This window comes from Phyllopteryx taeniolatus, chromosome 14, assembly GCF_024500385.1.
Source record: "Phyllopteryx taeniolatus isolate TA_2022b chromosome 14, UOR_Ptae_1.2, whole genome shotgun sequence".
Classification (NCBI taxonomy): Eukaryota; Metazoa; Chordata; class Actinopteri; order Syngnathiformes; family Syngnathidae; genus Phyllopteryx; species Phyllopteryx taeniolatus.
This window is the reverse complement of record NC_084515.1, coordinates 23,454,942-23,471,056: the sequence shown is the minus strand read 5'-3', so window position 1 is coordinate 23,471,056 and position 16,115 is coordinate 23,454,942. Positions and strand designations below refer to the sequence as shown.

Below are 16,115 nucleotides of genomic sequence, written 5' to 3'. Positions count from 1 at the left end.
TTCTAGCCATGACTGTATAAATAGTGCCAGTGGTGGCCACTCTCTTGTTGTGTTGTACAGCTGCTACTTGGCTGCTCGTCGTCGTCACCGTCAGGTTCCGACCTCCTGATTGGCTCAAAAATGTATGGTTCTGTAATGCCAAGTTCAGTTAGGTGCTCCTGTATGTCTAAATCCTCGTCCTCCACATATTCCAACACGTTGCTCGCCATTGCGTATGGAGTGCAGCGCGCGGTGTTTGGCAATTGTCACGTCAGTTCCGGTAGCCCTTGCGGTGGATAGAGTAACCCCACCCGGGTGTCTTGAGCTTCGGGTATGTTCGGTGAGTGCTCAATATGCGTAATAAAACCTCATTTTTAGCTAAACTATAGTTGACAACTTTCTGGAAGTGACGTGCATGTATTACATAACATATAAACAATGCAAATATGAATTTTAACTGACGCCATAACATCTTTGTCCTCTGACCTTTAAAAAAGGAAATATAATGGATCGTGTTCTTTGTAATGCATCTTGTTTTGTTGTCACCAAGAACCTGAAGCTTATTACCGAAGGTAAATATTCAAAAGGCTCTCAGCTTCATTAGGATCACTATATTCGATATAAGATGGGGGCTAGATTAAGTGGGTATACACTGCAGCATGCAAATCCAAGCATTCTCTGACTAATGGGTACAGAAGCCTACTTTACTTTTGATCCTACCGCAATTGACACAAAAAAAATAGCTCAGTAATGGCTAATGGCATACTTTTCAGCACAATGCAAGATAAATAGCAACAGGCCATGTTTTATATTGCTTCGCTTGGAAAATGACTCTTTTTCATTATTAAACGTAATAGTATTAAGATAGAAGTCAATCTCTTATCCAAACTCTCCACATGCAGAAATGAAATCATGTCTGGGCAGAGAATCTAGTCGTCATCTCTCATTTGACCACCCACCCAACACCCCACTCTGATGCCTCAATCAGAGCCACTCCCACCCTCTTACCAGCCATAATCCTCCCTTCCGTTTTATTGCCCTTCTCCTTTATGCCTCCTCCTGGACAATCACCATAAAACAATGCAGAACTTTCAAACTACTTCATGTGTATTTATATCTCCTTTTTAAATAACTTGAACAGGCCCAACCATCACCAGCAAACTCTTAATTCTTCTTCTTTCCCATCTAAGGGGCCCTTTTTAACTGATGGATCAAAAGAATGTTATTTTTGGTGTTCTTTCACACAACAATGCTTTTGGTAATGAAAAGTTTTTAAAAGTAAAATCTCCGCTAAGACCTAGTATGGGGGGGGGGGGGGGGGGGGTGTACATGTATGTGTACATATGTACTTGATGAAATTATTTGCTGATTATTTAGTATATTATTTATATGGCAGGGGGGTGGCGGGGGCGGGGGAGGGGGGGGGGGGGGGTTGTGTGCCGTGTCGGACAGCCGGGCACCCCCCCGAATTGTCACAGGCCCTTAGTGTGGGATTCCCACATAGTTTCTAGGCAGGACACGCCTTGCTCCATTATTACTGGCTCCAGGACACGTGCTGCTACACTGTGATTGGCTGGTGTATCCCGGCAGAACACGCCATTTTATTCACAAATACACAAGAAATCCATCTCGTATTCCAGGGGTGTCAAATTCAAATTCACAGTGGGCCAAAATTAAAAATGTCGTGGGCAAACTCAATATATAGTGGAAATTGACTGCGATTGTGCATGTTTTCCCTTCTCTCCAGATTTGTAATGTTAAACCTTATTGTATGAAAAAAAAATTAATAATAATTAACTGAATCTGGAATAAGCAAACTTCAATATTACAACCACATGAGAAATCAAAGGTGCAAAATAAGACATGTCAGTGGTATTTGTTTTTTATTTAAATAGATAACATCTAACATCAGTTCTGAAATCTAAAATCTGTCGTGAACAGCTAATCTGCCTGTCTTTTGTTTGCCAATTTTTAGGATGGGGAAGTACAAATTTGCCCAAGGAGACTGGTAGCGATAATTGCTCATGACAGAAAAGGAGAGGGCGCTTGCTTTCTGAAACGTGTAGTTTAGTGGTGCATGCACTATATACTGGTGGCCCAGCTCTAATCCACATTTGATATGGTCTCGTGGGACAAATATAATTCCTTCGCGGCCCACGGGCCTGCGTTTGATACTTACCAGTACATATTCGTTACCTTCTCTTACAGTATGTTGTCTTCAAAGGAAACTGCAATGAGTGGATATGGGCCAGCTGAAAAAGAGGTGCCTTGTTTCTAAAGTTGTGTGAAAATACAGAGTGAGGGATGACATTAACAGCTTTCCTTCTTGGCATAATTACGGGTGCGCTCAATGGGGAGTAAAACTTGGGGAATTGCATCTGGATGCCAATGTGGCTTCCTCTACACTCCTTTTACCTGTGCAACAACAACTGAGGACTGAACCCAGTCACACTCTTCTGTGTCATTTTATCTGCTGTTCTGTGTGCAGAATGGGATGGAGCTCCTTCGCTACCAATCAGGTTTATTTTTATTACTATTTACCCTCCTGTAGCTTGCCTCTTTCCTTTCTCGTCTATCGCAAGTGGAAATGATGTGTGACTTCTGTTGCAAACGGCTTTCCTCTTTGGGAAGAAAGCCGATAATGACGACATCTACTCTCTTTTACTGACACTACCAGCTTTTCTGTCAGCGGTCCCCGTAAGTGACAAGTGTGTTTGTCTTTGTGACACCAGGCTCTTCACACTCCCTGTATATCTGAGAGATATACAATTGTACAGTTAAACAACATCCACAGTCTCAGTCATGTAAATAACTCCTAATTTGCTCATTAACAAAAGGCATGTTATTCTGAGTTGTCTGCTTTCGGCCGTCTGATGCTGTGTCATTTCCAGATGGTAAGCGTGGCAGTCATGCCACATAAAATGCCATTTAGCACTGATTCACTGGCACTGACTGCCCTTTTTGTCAAGTACACTCTGTGTATGAAAATATTCACTCCGATAAACACTTTCGCACATGAAACAAAATGAACAAAACAATTGCAGCAAATTGAAATCCAGCTATATAATGCAAGGACATTTATGTACGACCATAGAAGATCAACTCCATCTGTTCAAAAGGCAAATTATGGCCACGAGTGTATTTTCCGGTATTCAACCTGTTTAGACACATGGAGAAATAAGTAATTTATTCCACTATGCAGGTGCAAAACAAACAGAAAGTAGGAGTATTATCAGTTAAACAGAAATTAGCACTAATTTGTAATAAAAAGCCCCCTTTGCCTCCCACTCAGCAACTCTCCTTAGATAATATCCATCCTGCTGATGTACCTTGAAGCGAATTATTACTGTGTTCCATGTTTTTGTCACATAGTTATTTCATGTCACTATGCCGAATACACGCTAACATAGGCAGCAGGTTGAATTTGTATTAAAATCATATTTAAGTCTTGTGTTATGAACACATGAATTATGAACACATGAGCCCCAACGTAACATTTCATAATTATCAACCGCATACAATGAAACTTCGGGCCAGTATTCAATGATTACATTTTATTTCAAACCATTAATCAGCCTTAAGGCTTGCAATGAGCTAAGCACGATTGTCACATTGACTGTTTGAAATGCTTGCAGGGGAAATGCTTTGGTAAAGCTTTGAATACTTATGTGTGTTTAACTAAGAAAAAAGTTCCCAATTGAATGCTGCTGGGGAATTTGTGCAGTTTTTTTTTTTAATCTACACTGAGAATCATTTGGCTAAAATCCCAAAGCTCGTTAGCAGGAACCAACCGCCAAAGGAAAATATAAAGACTCTAAATTTGGTTTTCATTGAGATTCCCTCTCAGACAATCAAGCAGCAATCAAAATAATCAAACCACATTAACACGTTAATTCTCAAATCGATTAATTTACGTGGTGGATATAAATGAGTGTATTTGATGCTGTTTTCTTTTCAATTTCACATATAAGAGGCAAAATTTCCTTTTTCTGCTTCAATCAATTGGATACGCCATTAAATTGCTCATTTGACAGATGAGCTTCCTCTTTCTTGCGTTGACTGCTTGTTTTAATATCTGCGGAAAGAAAAACAGCCTCTCTGCTTGGTACACACAAGAATGTCAACACTGCAGCTTCCTGAAAACGAGTTCTGCCTGTGCTCAGCAGGTTATGTTTTTGATAGAGTTTGTCTGTTGGCCAAATAACTACTGAGTCTTAGGAAACTTGATACTGGGCCAAGCATGAATAAAAAAAATATCTTGAGGCATATTCAGGATTTTTCTTCCATACTGTGTGATGAATTTCCCCCCCGTCACATTCTTGTTTAAATATTAGATGTGCATTAATAAAAACATTACATATTTGGGTATTATAGCCTCCATAATTCAGTATGATGACTTTTAACATATATGACAACTGAATACCGAAAACTTTAACTTTAACCATTACATGCCCAATATTGATATTCCAATAGTAACACTTTTCTTTTTGTTATGTCATTTACAGTATGGTCATCAACTTTTGTGATACATTTTCCTTGTTATAATCACCTTGGCTGCTCACCTTATAGCGAGCCATTTGAACTCTAATTTATATTTACCAATATTACCATGAATACATTTCATTTCATTCTCCGGGCATTGAATTGTTTGCAACTGGATGGTTCTGCGTGTCTTTGAAAACAAGTAATTCAATGTGGTCATTTGCCCTATAAAGGGTTATTTAACAATCAGTGATATATTTGCATTCACTTGGTATTGATTTAAATTTTCATTCAAGTTGACTCAACTTGAGAAGGACCCACTAAATCTCATTCACATTTGGGAAGCTTGCTTTTCAGATTCAACATCAACAGACAAAACAACAACAACTACTACTAAGCGCAACAAATGATAATTCATTCTGGTTTGATATATAAAGTGAAATCCTGAGCCTCAAAGTGAAGCATCTGTCTCACTGGGGAGTCAAATTTACACAGCTCGTCAGACTGTTTGTTGGCCCAGATATGGTCTTGTTGAAGTGGCGGCTATCTTTTATTCTGTCAACTCAGTATGTTTGCCAGATGGGTGTTCTCGCCCACATTTACAGAGCTATTTGATTTCCTCAGCTTGAGAAGGAAAAAGAGAACAACTCTGTTTGAATGATCCTGTCTGTCTTGTGTTTGCAAGCCAAATATACAGCAGTTGTGTTCAAAATAATAGCATAATTTTTTTTTAAGTGTACTTGAGTGAGTAAAGTTAATAAATCTTACAATAGCCATTATTTCAGTACACTGCCCATTTTATTCCAAACCAAAACAGGACGACAGTTATTCAATTACAGAAAGCCAAGAATAACCGCTGCTTCACATCTGCATTGCATGGGGTTGACCAACTTCTGGCTCCTTTACGTTCTTATTACAGCCCAAGACAAATGGACAACATTTTACAGTTTTGTTCTTTTTGCATCTTCTCGAAGACGCCTGTGTGAAGTCCCCTGCAAAGTCCATTGCTGTGACACGCTGAAGCGTTTTGCCAAAGAGCAGACCAGACCTTACTCCAATAAAGAACTTGAGGGGTGACAAAACCAAGAAATGCAAAGAAAGTGCGGAATATACCGTAGTTAATTCATCCTAAAATGGAATACATGTCCTTAGGTATGTATACCTGTTAACAGGTACTGTATTTCTAAAGTTGTTTGACTCCATGCAACAAAGATGTGAAGACGTTTGTAACAATGGTTATATGTGTAGCGGACATGCCACGCAAAAGATGCCACCCGCCACCCCAGCCTCGCACTTCCGCCGCTCGCCGCCGAGGTAGACGTTAACTCCAGAGTCACATGCAGACTCTAAACGGATTAACACAAACTAGCTTCAACAAGACACAGACATTTGCTTTGCCATGCCGACGCTAAGCGAATCACGTCTGCCTGAGACTTCAAAGGGGAGACCCACGGATGCTGGGTTCGCCCCATAACACTAAGTTAATTAACTCCCCGCCAGTCGAAGGATTGGACCCGCTGCGACGCCTCCACCCTGCTGAGACCTGCGACTGCGAGTTTGAAGAGACACCCACCGGCGACGGAACGACACTACAGACAGGGGTTCCTAAGACAGTCTGTGACTCGACTGGGAGTCAATATTTTAAGAACTTTACATGAACGCCACTAGTGACGGTATTGCTGCAAACTTGAATATCTAACGTCAAATCTGTTGTTAACTGAACCAGATGGAATGCCTCACCCCACCCCACGGATGTCACATGAAAATAGTGATGTTCTGCACACCACATAACATTTGAAACATTCATTAGAGGTATGAAAGAGTGAGCGTGGAACAATGCAGGGTGAGAAAATGGTCTCGTTATCTTAAATCCAATAATTATATTTTATTCCACTGGTTTTAAACCACAAAATAATCCTAAAATGGAAAAGTAACGCCAAAAGGCGCCCCTGTTTGTCCCCTTTTATGGCCAGAGCTGGGAAAAGTTGAGAAGTTTTTTTTTTTTTGGAGTCTTGGTGCAGAAGCCTTTTTGGTCACTCCGACCAACTCGCCGACATCCGCGCCAGGCAGGACGCCCACCTCACCCGAGGTTGCAAGGACACATCGGACAATCCCCGGCTGCCGCTTCCTGCAAGCGCTCCGAGCCACCCTGCTTGGGGGCCCGAACTCAGTCTGAGGGGACGGAGGCGGACGCAACGCGCCCGATCCGAACGTCACCCGAGAGACGTCCTGCCTGAGAACTCATTGGCCTCCGGCTGCTCCTGTTTTTCCATTCCTCCCTCCCGTCGAATCTACCTGTTCCCGGTGTGGACTGGGCCGGCCGAACACTCTGGAGCCTGACTCGCCTGCCTCAAACGTGTTCCAGACACGTAAGTCCAACATTACGGTCTACTAATAGTATGGATTAGTGCATATTTGGGTTTATATTACCGAGACCAGGAGTCCTCAGCTATATGCATTCACTACACACCCATTCTGCTCATCTCACGCCACAAATCCCTTCCTTCGCCAATGTACGTGGATATCTAATTTGTTTTGTGTTTGTCTGTGTTTTATCCTGTAGAAACCCCTTTTTTTTATTACATTTTCTATAAAACTCACCACTTGCATTGATTATATGTGTGTTTGGGTTCGGAACGAAACCTCTAGAAAGTCTAGAACTCAAAGTTCCTAAAATGTAGCCACCTTCCGAAAAGAGACTGATTATAGAGGTTTGTCGTCATTTCGCCTCAAATTAAACTTGTAAAAATATGACGTGGTGCCGCTCATATCAATCAAAGATCTTGATTTATAACGCTGTAATTTAAAATTACAATAACCCGGAAGTGACGCATGCGCCGCTTCCAACTTATCGTTTTCTTCTAAATGAAACACAATTTGATGTCCCACAATAAACGCTACATATGATACAAGGGAAAAGGAAAATCTAATCATTTCCTTTACAGTCGATACAGTTCATATCTCAGATTGTAAAGGAAAATGCAAATCGTGCTATTTTTTTTAACAGCCTAACATTCACTTTTCTTCATATTCTGTAAAGGACATTTGTAACATTTTCTTCATGTTTTGATTTGGAATAGAAAGTGTTGTGTTCCCAATGCATTTGCGTTTATGGAAATAAAAGCTAATAAAAGGATTTTGAGCACATTACTTTTTTTCTAAGCACAGCTATAGTGATAGATACTTTATTTCCCCTTAAGAGAGTGCCGTCAGGGCCAGGTGCATTTGTTTGTTTAGCTTTATACGTGTTCAAAACATGCATTTTATGTGAGCCTGGTACAGAATCTAATATTACCTACTTTTATCAGAGTGAATTATCTGGGAAATGATCAGCATCTCCCTTTACTATACAAAGAAAACAAATAATCATAATGTATTTTGCCTCTGTATTACATCAAAATAACTTCAAAGCATTTGGTACCGTACACTGTTTTTTTTTGTTTTGTTCGGGAGAATTGTGTTTTTGACATTGATCTATTATGGTGGACTAGAGACCTCTTGGGTTGTGTTAACACTCAGGGAGGGGCACAGTATGTGGAGTGCTTGTGTAACCTGCCAGCCACTAAAATGATTTAGATTCAAGATTCAAGATGTTTATCTGTCATATGCACAGTAAAAGTGCAAGTCGAATGAGCTCATCAGAGGGACAGCCAAGGTTCGATGTTTTGGAGACAAAGTTAGAGAGAGCAGACTTCAATGGTTTGGACACGTCCAGAGGAGAGAGAGTGAGTATATTGGTAGAAGGATGATGAGGATGGAGCTGCCAGGCAAGAGAGCTAGAGGAAGACCAAAGAGAAGGTTGATGGATGTCGTGAGGGAAGACATGATGGCAGTTGGTGTTCGAGAGGAGGATGCAGGAGATAGGCTCTCATGGAAAAGGATGATGCGCTGTGGTGACCCCTAACGGGACAAGCCGAAAGGAAAAGAAGAAGATGCACAGTAAAAACACAATGCTAGCACTGAGCAATGAAATTCTTACTTTGCTAGTTTCCCTTCACAAGATAAAAAAGAACAAAGTTCAATAATGAAAGATAAATAAGGATTGAAACGACTGGTTAGCATATCTGCCTCACAGTTCTGAGGACCGGGGTTCAAATCCCGGCCCCGCCTGTGTGGAGTTTGCATGTTCTCCCCGTGTCTGCGTGGGTTTTCTCCGGGTACTCCGGTTTCCTCCCACATCCCCAAAAACATGCGTGGTAGGTTTATTGAAGACTCTAAATTGCCCGTAGGTGTGAATGTGAGTGCGAATGGCTGTTTGTTTCTATATGCCCTGCAATTGGCTGGCGACCAGTTCAGGGTGTACCCCGCCTCTCGTCCGAAGACAGCTGGCATAGGCTCCAGCACACCCGCGACCCTTCTGAGGATAAGCGTTACAGAAAATGGATGGATGGATAATGATTGAAAGGGAGATTGTTTGTTTTGTTTTGTTTGTTTTTTAAAAGGACAGTTTGAGTTCGGCAGTCAAAACCGTATACTCTTGTTAATGCAACAAAATATGTATATAATTTGCAAAGATGTAGGCATTTGACTTTTCAAGTACTGCAGGTTGTTTGTTTACTGTTTTAATAATAGCTTGTCATTGATTATCATGGGGAATATGAGGTGACTCGCCAATTGACGAACTAACAGCTGTTAGTATACTGCAGTTTGTTTACGTTCAACCACCAGCTTGCAAGGAACTACAGCCAGCGAGTAACTCCATGCATGCTGTGATCTCAAGATTGCAATTTCAGCATCCCGGCAACCTCATACTAACCAGGGGAGACTGTCTACTCCACACAACATTTAGAGTGCACTGAGAAAGAATAAAACTCTGGACCTCTTGTATGCCAATGTGAAGGGACCGTAAGACTCTTCTTCTCTCCAGCCTTTGGGGAATCTGACCACATTTTGAAAAGCAACAGGCCGCTGGTGGAACAGCAGACGGCCAATGTTAGGACTATGACGTTGCAGTCTGAAGACGCAGAGGAGTGTGTTGCGGTCACCGACAAAGTATATATTTTATTAGAAAAGCATATTTTATTTATTAAATAAGTGCCCCGTAAGTAAAGTTAAGTCTTGATTTTTTGTTTTGTATTGATTGCATTACAGCCAATTAGTTTGGCATAAATTACTTTTTTATTAGCATATCGGTTTGGAGTGTTGAAAGATGAGACTCGTTATCTTTTATCCCTCTCTAATCCTCTCAAGTGTGAAAAATCAAATGCTGCATTATCTAAAATAGAACATTATTGGCTCTCAGCAGGTGCGAAGCACCCTTTTTGAAACACACTAAAGAAAAATTAGATGTTTAACTCAAAAGTGTCGGACTAATGAGATTGTTAAGGCACACTTTCCCTAATTATATTCCTTTCTTCACATCTGCCTCAGGTATGTGGTCCTTCTCGGTATCCGAGCTGGCCATCCCAGGTGCTGAAATAGGACGTATCTCAGCAAGCGACGCTGATCTCGGTGACAACGCCAAGTTGGATTATACGATCTTGGAGGGGGAGACTGGCGATACGTTCAACATCACAGGAGTAGACCAAGAAGCGGTCATCATACTAAACAAGGTGAGGCAACTTTGACAGGGTATACATTTAAAGAAGTGTCCATAAGGATTTTTGTCGTACTGTATATACCTGTTTCATTCCAGTCTCTAATTCCTCTGCTAAATAGAAATTAAGGTTGTTTTTTATGGTCAAAACTCTTAATATAGCGAGATCATAATAATGTCTGAAACATGCTACTACAGTATGTTGTGGACATGAGAGTGAACATGTTTTGTTCCAAACCTTTCCGCAATAGGTGAAAATCTCTGATATAGAGACAATATTAAAACAAAACGTGTTCTAATAGTTTTAAGTTTTAGTTAGTTTTAGTTTTAACATTTAAACATATTACAACTTTTCTTAAGCATATTAAAACCTACTTTTTAAACACTGTACATGCACTGTATTTGCAAGTATAAAATGTATAGAAAATACAGTAACCTATGTTTTGTAGTGTGTCCGTACATACATGAAAATACTGGGCATGTGCTGTGGCCGACAGCAGCTCCTGTGTGATTGAGCTTATTTCCTTTTCTGTGTTTTACTGCTCTCCTGGCTTTCAATAAACAGCTGAAAAGTGCATCAGCGTGGTGATGTGTGCTGAGGGTCATTGTCTTTTTTGAAGGTGAACCTTCGGCCCAGTCTGAGGTTCTGAGCACTCTGGAGAAGGTTTTTGTCCAGGATGTCTCTGTACTCGGCCGCATTCATCTTTCCACTGTTGGGACTGTATTGGACAGGTGATGAGCACTGCCTGGTTTTCTCCACACATGCCACTTAGAATAAAGGCCAACAATTTCTATCTTGGTCTCATCAGACCAGAGAATCTTATTTCTCACCATCTTGGAGTCCTTCAGGTGTTCATATGTCTTGCACTGAGGAGAGGCTTCCGTCGGGCCACTCTGCCATAAAGCCCGGACTGGTGGAGGGCTGCAGTGATGGTTGACTTTCTATAACTTTCTCCCATTTCCCGACTGCATCTCTGGAGCTCAGCCACAGTGATCTTATTTCTCTCACCAAGGCTCTTCTCCCGCAATTGCTCAGTTTGGCCGGACGGCCAGCTCTAGGAAGGGTTCTGGTCGTGCCAAACGTCTTCCATTTCAGGATTATGGAGGCTACTGTGCTCTTAGGAACCTTAAGTGCAGCAGAATTTTTTTTGTAACCTTGGCAAGATCTGTGCCTTGCCACAATTCTGTCTCTGAGCTCTTCAGGCAGTTCCTTTGACCTCATGATTCTCATTTGCTCTGACATGCACTGTGAGCTGTAAGGTCTTGTATAGACAGGTGTGTGACTTTTCTACTCAAAGTCCAATCAGTATAATCAAACACACCCGGACTCCAATGAAGGTGTATCATTTTAAGGATGATCGGAAGAAATGGACAGCACCCGAGTTCAATATATGAGTGTCACAGCAAAGGGTCTGAATACTTATGGCTTTGTGATATTTCAGTTTTTCTTTTTTAATAAATCAGCATAAATTTCAACAATTATGTTTGTTTTCTGTCAATATGGGGTGATGTGTGTACATTGAGGGAAAAAAATAACTTAAATGATTTCAACAAGGCGGCACGGTGGCCGACTGGTTAGAGCGTCAGCCTCACAGTTCTGAGGACCCGGGTTCAATCCCTGGCCCCACCTGTGCGGAGTTTGAATGTTCTCTCCGTGCCTGCGTGGGTTTTCTTCGGGCACTCCGGTTTCCTCCCACATCCCAAAAACATGCATGCTCGGTTAATTGACGACTCTAAATTGCCCGTAGGTGTGAATGTGAGTGTGAATGGTTGTTTGTTTGTCTGTGCCCTGCGATTGGCTGGCAACCGGTTCAAGGTGTACCCCGCCTCCTGCCCGATGTTAGCTGGAATAGGCTCCAGCACGCCCGCGACCCTAGTGAGGAGAAGCGGTTCAGAAAATGGATGGATGGATGATTTCAACAAATATAACAAAGAGTGAAAAATTTAAGGGTGTCTCAAAACTTTTCGTACACACTGTAAATTGTTTCCACCTCACACAAAGTTGTAAAAATCTGAATGAATAAATATACACTATAGCAGTGTGGCTACAAAGCAATTGTAAAATTCTCAATACTGTAGGCCCTTTCATGTCAGATACAGTAATAAGTCATAACATTTAGACAAAATAATTCCAAATAGGGTAGAAATATGTTATGACAAGTTACAGCTGCCTTTCAGCCGGAGTTTCCATTTGGAGCAATTATATATGCAGAATGAAAAATGAAAATCAGCCATTTCATATTTCCCCTAAAGTTGAATGCTAGATTATGACAATTTTGAACAGTCATTCACTAAGATGGCTGTCAACCCCCTATAATCATATCCTCATGAAGATGTGTAGACACAGTGGTGTGATGAGTGTTGACACCTGCTCATTACCATTAGGGCTTATTTAAATACATACTACACATCCGTCTCTGGATAGATTGTTAGGCCATCATCATACATGTATCATATGAACTGAATGGTGAAGGATGGATGCAAATGACTCAAACGGACTCAAAACTCAAAGTGTAGGACTTGCGACTTGACTCGGGACTTGCATGTCTCGACTTGAGACTTGACTCAGGCTTGAGGGCAAAGACTGGAGACTTATTTGTGACTTGGAAAGCAATGACTTGTTTCCACCCCTGTTGTGAACCACAGCAGAACAATAGTTAGACAATCTAGAGATTTGACTACAAGTGTTCTTATTTGTGGACGGAGGGCACCTGGACAGAAAAGGGCCTGGAAGGACAGGATGTGGGAGATGAGCAAGACATTGCTGATGATGAGTGGTGTAGTGGAAGGCTTTTATAGTGTCTAATCACCTGTAAGAACCTGTGAGTTGATTTTTTACTACAACCTGTGTTGTTGTTAGTTGTCCCAGGACAAGCAATTCAAGCCTATACCGTGTCTATGGAACTAATTAGTGAATAAACACCATATCACATGCACGTTAGTTAACTGGTGTACAGAGTTGCTGTGCCGGTACACCAAGGAAAGGTGGGCCCGGCCCCCTCCACCCTCAAGGAGGGGGCAAGCCAGCGAGCCCATCCTGCGGGGGAACCAGTCAGGGGGACGCCACCCAATCCCAAGGACCCAGGGCGGTCCCCCAGCCCAACCAAAGCACCACAATCAATCCCTAAGGGAAGGGGCAAAGGGACCGGACCACCAAGCCTCACGCCCAAACCCACCCCCCACCCAGCACACATATTTGTCAATATATGTCTTTCTATTGAGATTTCAATGAAATACCTTTTTACAAACACAAGAAATTTTAAGTTATTTGAATATATATAGAAAGTGCATCCATAATATTACAACCCCAATTCCAATGAAGTTGGAACGTTGTGTTAAACATAAATAAAAACAGAATACAATGATTTGCAAATCATGTTCGACCTATATGTAATTGAATACACTACAAAGACAAAATATTTAATGTTCAAACTGATCCACTTGATTGTTTTTAGCAAATAACCATTAACTTAGAATTTTATGGCTGCAACACGTTCCAAAAAAGCTCAGACAGGGTTTACCACTGTGTTACATCACCTTTTCTTTTAACAACATTCAATAAACGTTTGGGAACTGAGGACACTAATTGTTGAAGCTTTGTAGGTGGAATTCTTTCCCATTCTTGCTTGATGTACAGCTTCAGCTGTTCAACAGTCCGGGGTCTCCGTTGTCGTATTTTACACTTCATAATGCGCCACACATTTACAATGGGAGACAGGTCTGGACTGCAGGCAGGCCAGTCTATTACCCGCACTCTTTTACTACGAAGCCACGCTGTTGTAACACGTGCAGAATGTGGTTTTGCATTGTCTTGCTGAAATAAGCAGGGGCTTCCATGGAAAAGACGTTGCTTGGATGGCAGCATATGTTTCTCCAAAACCTGTATGTACCTTTCATCGTTAATGGAGCCTTCACACATGTGTAAGTTACCCATACCATAGGCTCCAACACAGCACCATACCATCAGAGATGCTAGCTTTTGAACTTTGCGTCCATAACAGTCCGGATGGTTCTTTTCCTCTTTGGCCCGGAGGACACGACGTCCACAATTTCCAAAAACAATTTGAAATGTGGACTCGTCGGACCACAGAACAATTTTCCACTTTGCATCAGTCCATCTTAGATGAGCTCGGGCCCAGAGAAGCCGGCGGCGTTTCTGGGTGTTGTTGATAAATGGCTTTTGCTTTGCATAGTAGAGTTTCAAGTTGCACTTACGGATGTAGCGCCGAACTGTATTTACTGACATTGGTTTTCTGAAGTGTTGCTGATCCCATGTGGTGATATCCTTTACACTTTGATGTCAGTTTTTCATGCAGTGCCGCCTGAGGGATAGAAGGTCACGGGCATTCCAATGTTGGTTTTCGGCCTTGCCGCTTACATGGAGTGATTTCTCCAGATTCTCTGAACCTTTTGATGATGATATGAACCGTAGATGATCCTTAAATTCCTTGCAATTGTACGTTGAGGAACATTGTCCTTAAACTGTTCGACTATTTTCTCACGCACTCGTTCACAAAGAGATGAACCTCGCCCCATCTTTGCTTGTGAATGACTGAGCAATTCAGGAAGCTCCTTTTATACCCAATCATGGCACCCACCTGTTGCCATTTATCCTGTTAACCTGTGGGATGTTCCAAACAGGTGTTTGATGAGCATTCTTCAACTTTCTCAGTCTTTTTTTCCACCTGTCCCAGCTTTTTTGGAACGTGTTGCAGCTATAAAATTCTAAGTTAATGATTATTTGCTAAAAACAATAAAGTTGATCAGTTTGAACATTAAATATCTTGTCTTTGTAGTGTATTCAATTAAATATAGGTTGAACATGATTTGCAAATCATTGTATTCTGTTTTTATTTATGTTTAACACAACGTTCCAACTTCATTGGAATTAGGGTTGTAAGTCCATGTGATATTCTTTTGATATGGCTCGGCTCAGTTCAGTAGGATTCATGAAAAACAATCCAAATTCAGAGGTAGTTTTGCAGAACAGGATTGTTTTCCACAAATCTCCTTTGAAGTGAAGCAGAGAGTTAGGGAGAGGGTGGATACAATAAGATATGCTGGAAGAAAGAATTGAAAGTTAGGCTCAGAAACTGATGAGAAAGAAAAGGGATGAATAAAAGTAGAGAACATGAGAAGGCTGAGGGAAGGGAGCTAAAATGAGTTCTGGTGAAGCAGTGACAGGACGGAGTGGCGTAACAAGCAGGTATGAGTTAGATAAAACTACAGAGAGATGTGGTAAGGCAGAAGGCAAAAGGTGCACATAAACATGGCCAAATGACTTACAGCGAAGAGGAATTACCACAGGCTGATAGAAATGTTCTTGCGGACAAAAATTATCCTAACAACGAGGTGGTTTGACAGCAGCAAGAGACAAAAGAGCGATTGAATGTCTGTAACAGTACAATCATAGTTCGACATTTCATACGAACCGATAAAAATTGCAAATAGTAAAAAAAAAAAAAAAAAAGTTACCCCACAAGCAACTGGTGAGCAAGGAACCTAGATTAAACAAAGTCAACGGTGAAATATTTGAAAAAAAATAAAAGGCTGCCTGTGAATAGATGCTTCCAAAGCAAGGTGAAAGAAGTATTGAATTTAAAGATATGCTGCTCGGCACCAGAGTCAAAAGAATGGACAATTGAAATCCCTGTACTGTATTATGTTTTTGTACAAGAGCTGAGGAACCACAGATGGAAGGATGGAAGATGTATGTAATGATGAGTCCATGAAGGCAAAAGTCTGATCTAAAATCATTTTCGGGTATTTTCAAGTCAAGACAAGTTTATTTGTATAGCGCTTAATCACAAAATAGTCTCTAAGGGCTTCACAGGCCCACAGTTGGCAATGATTGAAGACATCCCCTAATCTAAACCCCCAATCGGGCAAGGAAAAACTCAAAACCCATTTGGGGAAAAAAGAAACCTTGGAAAGGGACTGCAGATGGGAGGGGTGGGGGGGCGGTCCCACTTCCAGGCTGACCAGGTTGCAATTGATGTTGAGTGGACAACATTTATCACACAGCCTGGTGCGGTACAGTGTTCATTAAGATGGCATAAGAGTCCATTTAAAGAGAAAAAGGATCTGCAGGGTAGACTCCTTCGGTGGTCAGTGCAGA

The 16,115-nt window shown here is 41.4% G+C and overlaps 1 protein-coding gene across 5 annotated transcripts in view; it reads left to right on the top strand.

Annotated features, from left to right (window-relative positions):
• Positions 1-16,115, top strand: part of LOC133489023 (uncharacterized) — a 214,509-nt gene that overhangs the window by 163,411 nt on the left and 34,983 nt on the right. For all 5 annotated transcript variants that reach the window (XM_061797643.1, XM_061797642.1, XM_061797641.1 and 2 more), the window contains one exon: positions 9,832-10,013. In XM_061797643.1, the coding sequence (XP_061653627.1) occupies positions 9,832-10,013 (182 nt within the window). The remainder of the gene's footprint in view (positions 1-9,831; positions 10,014-16,115) is intronic.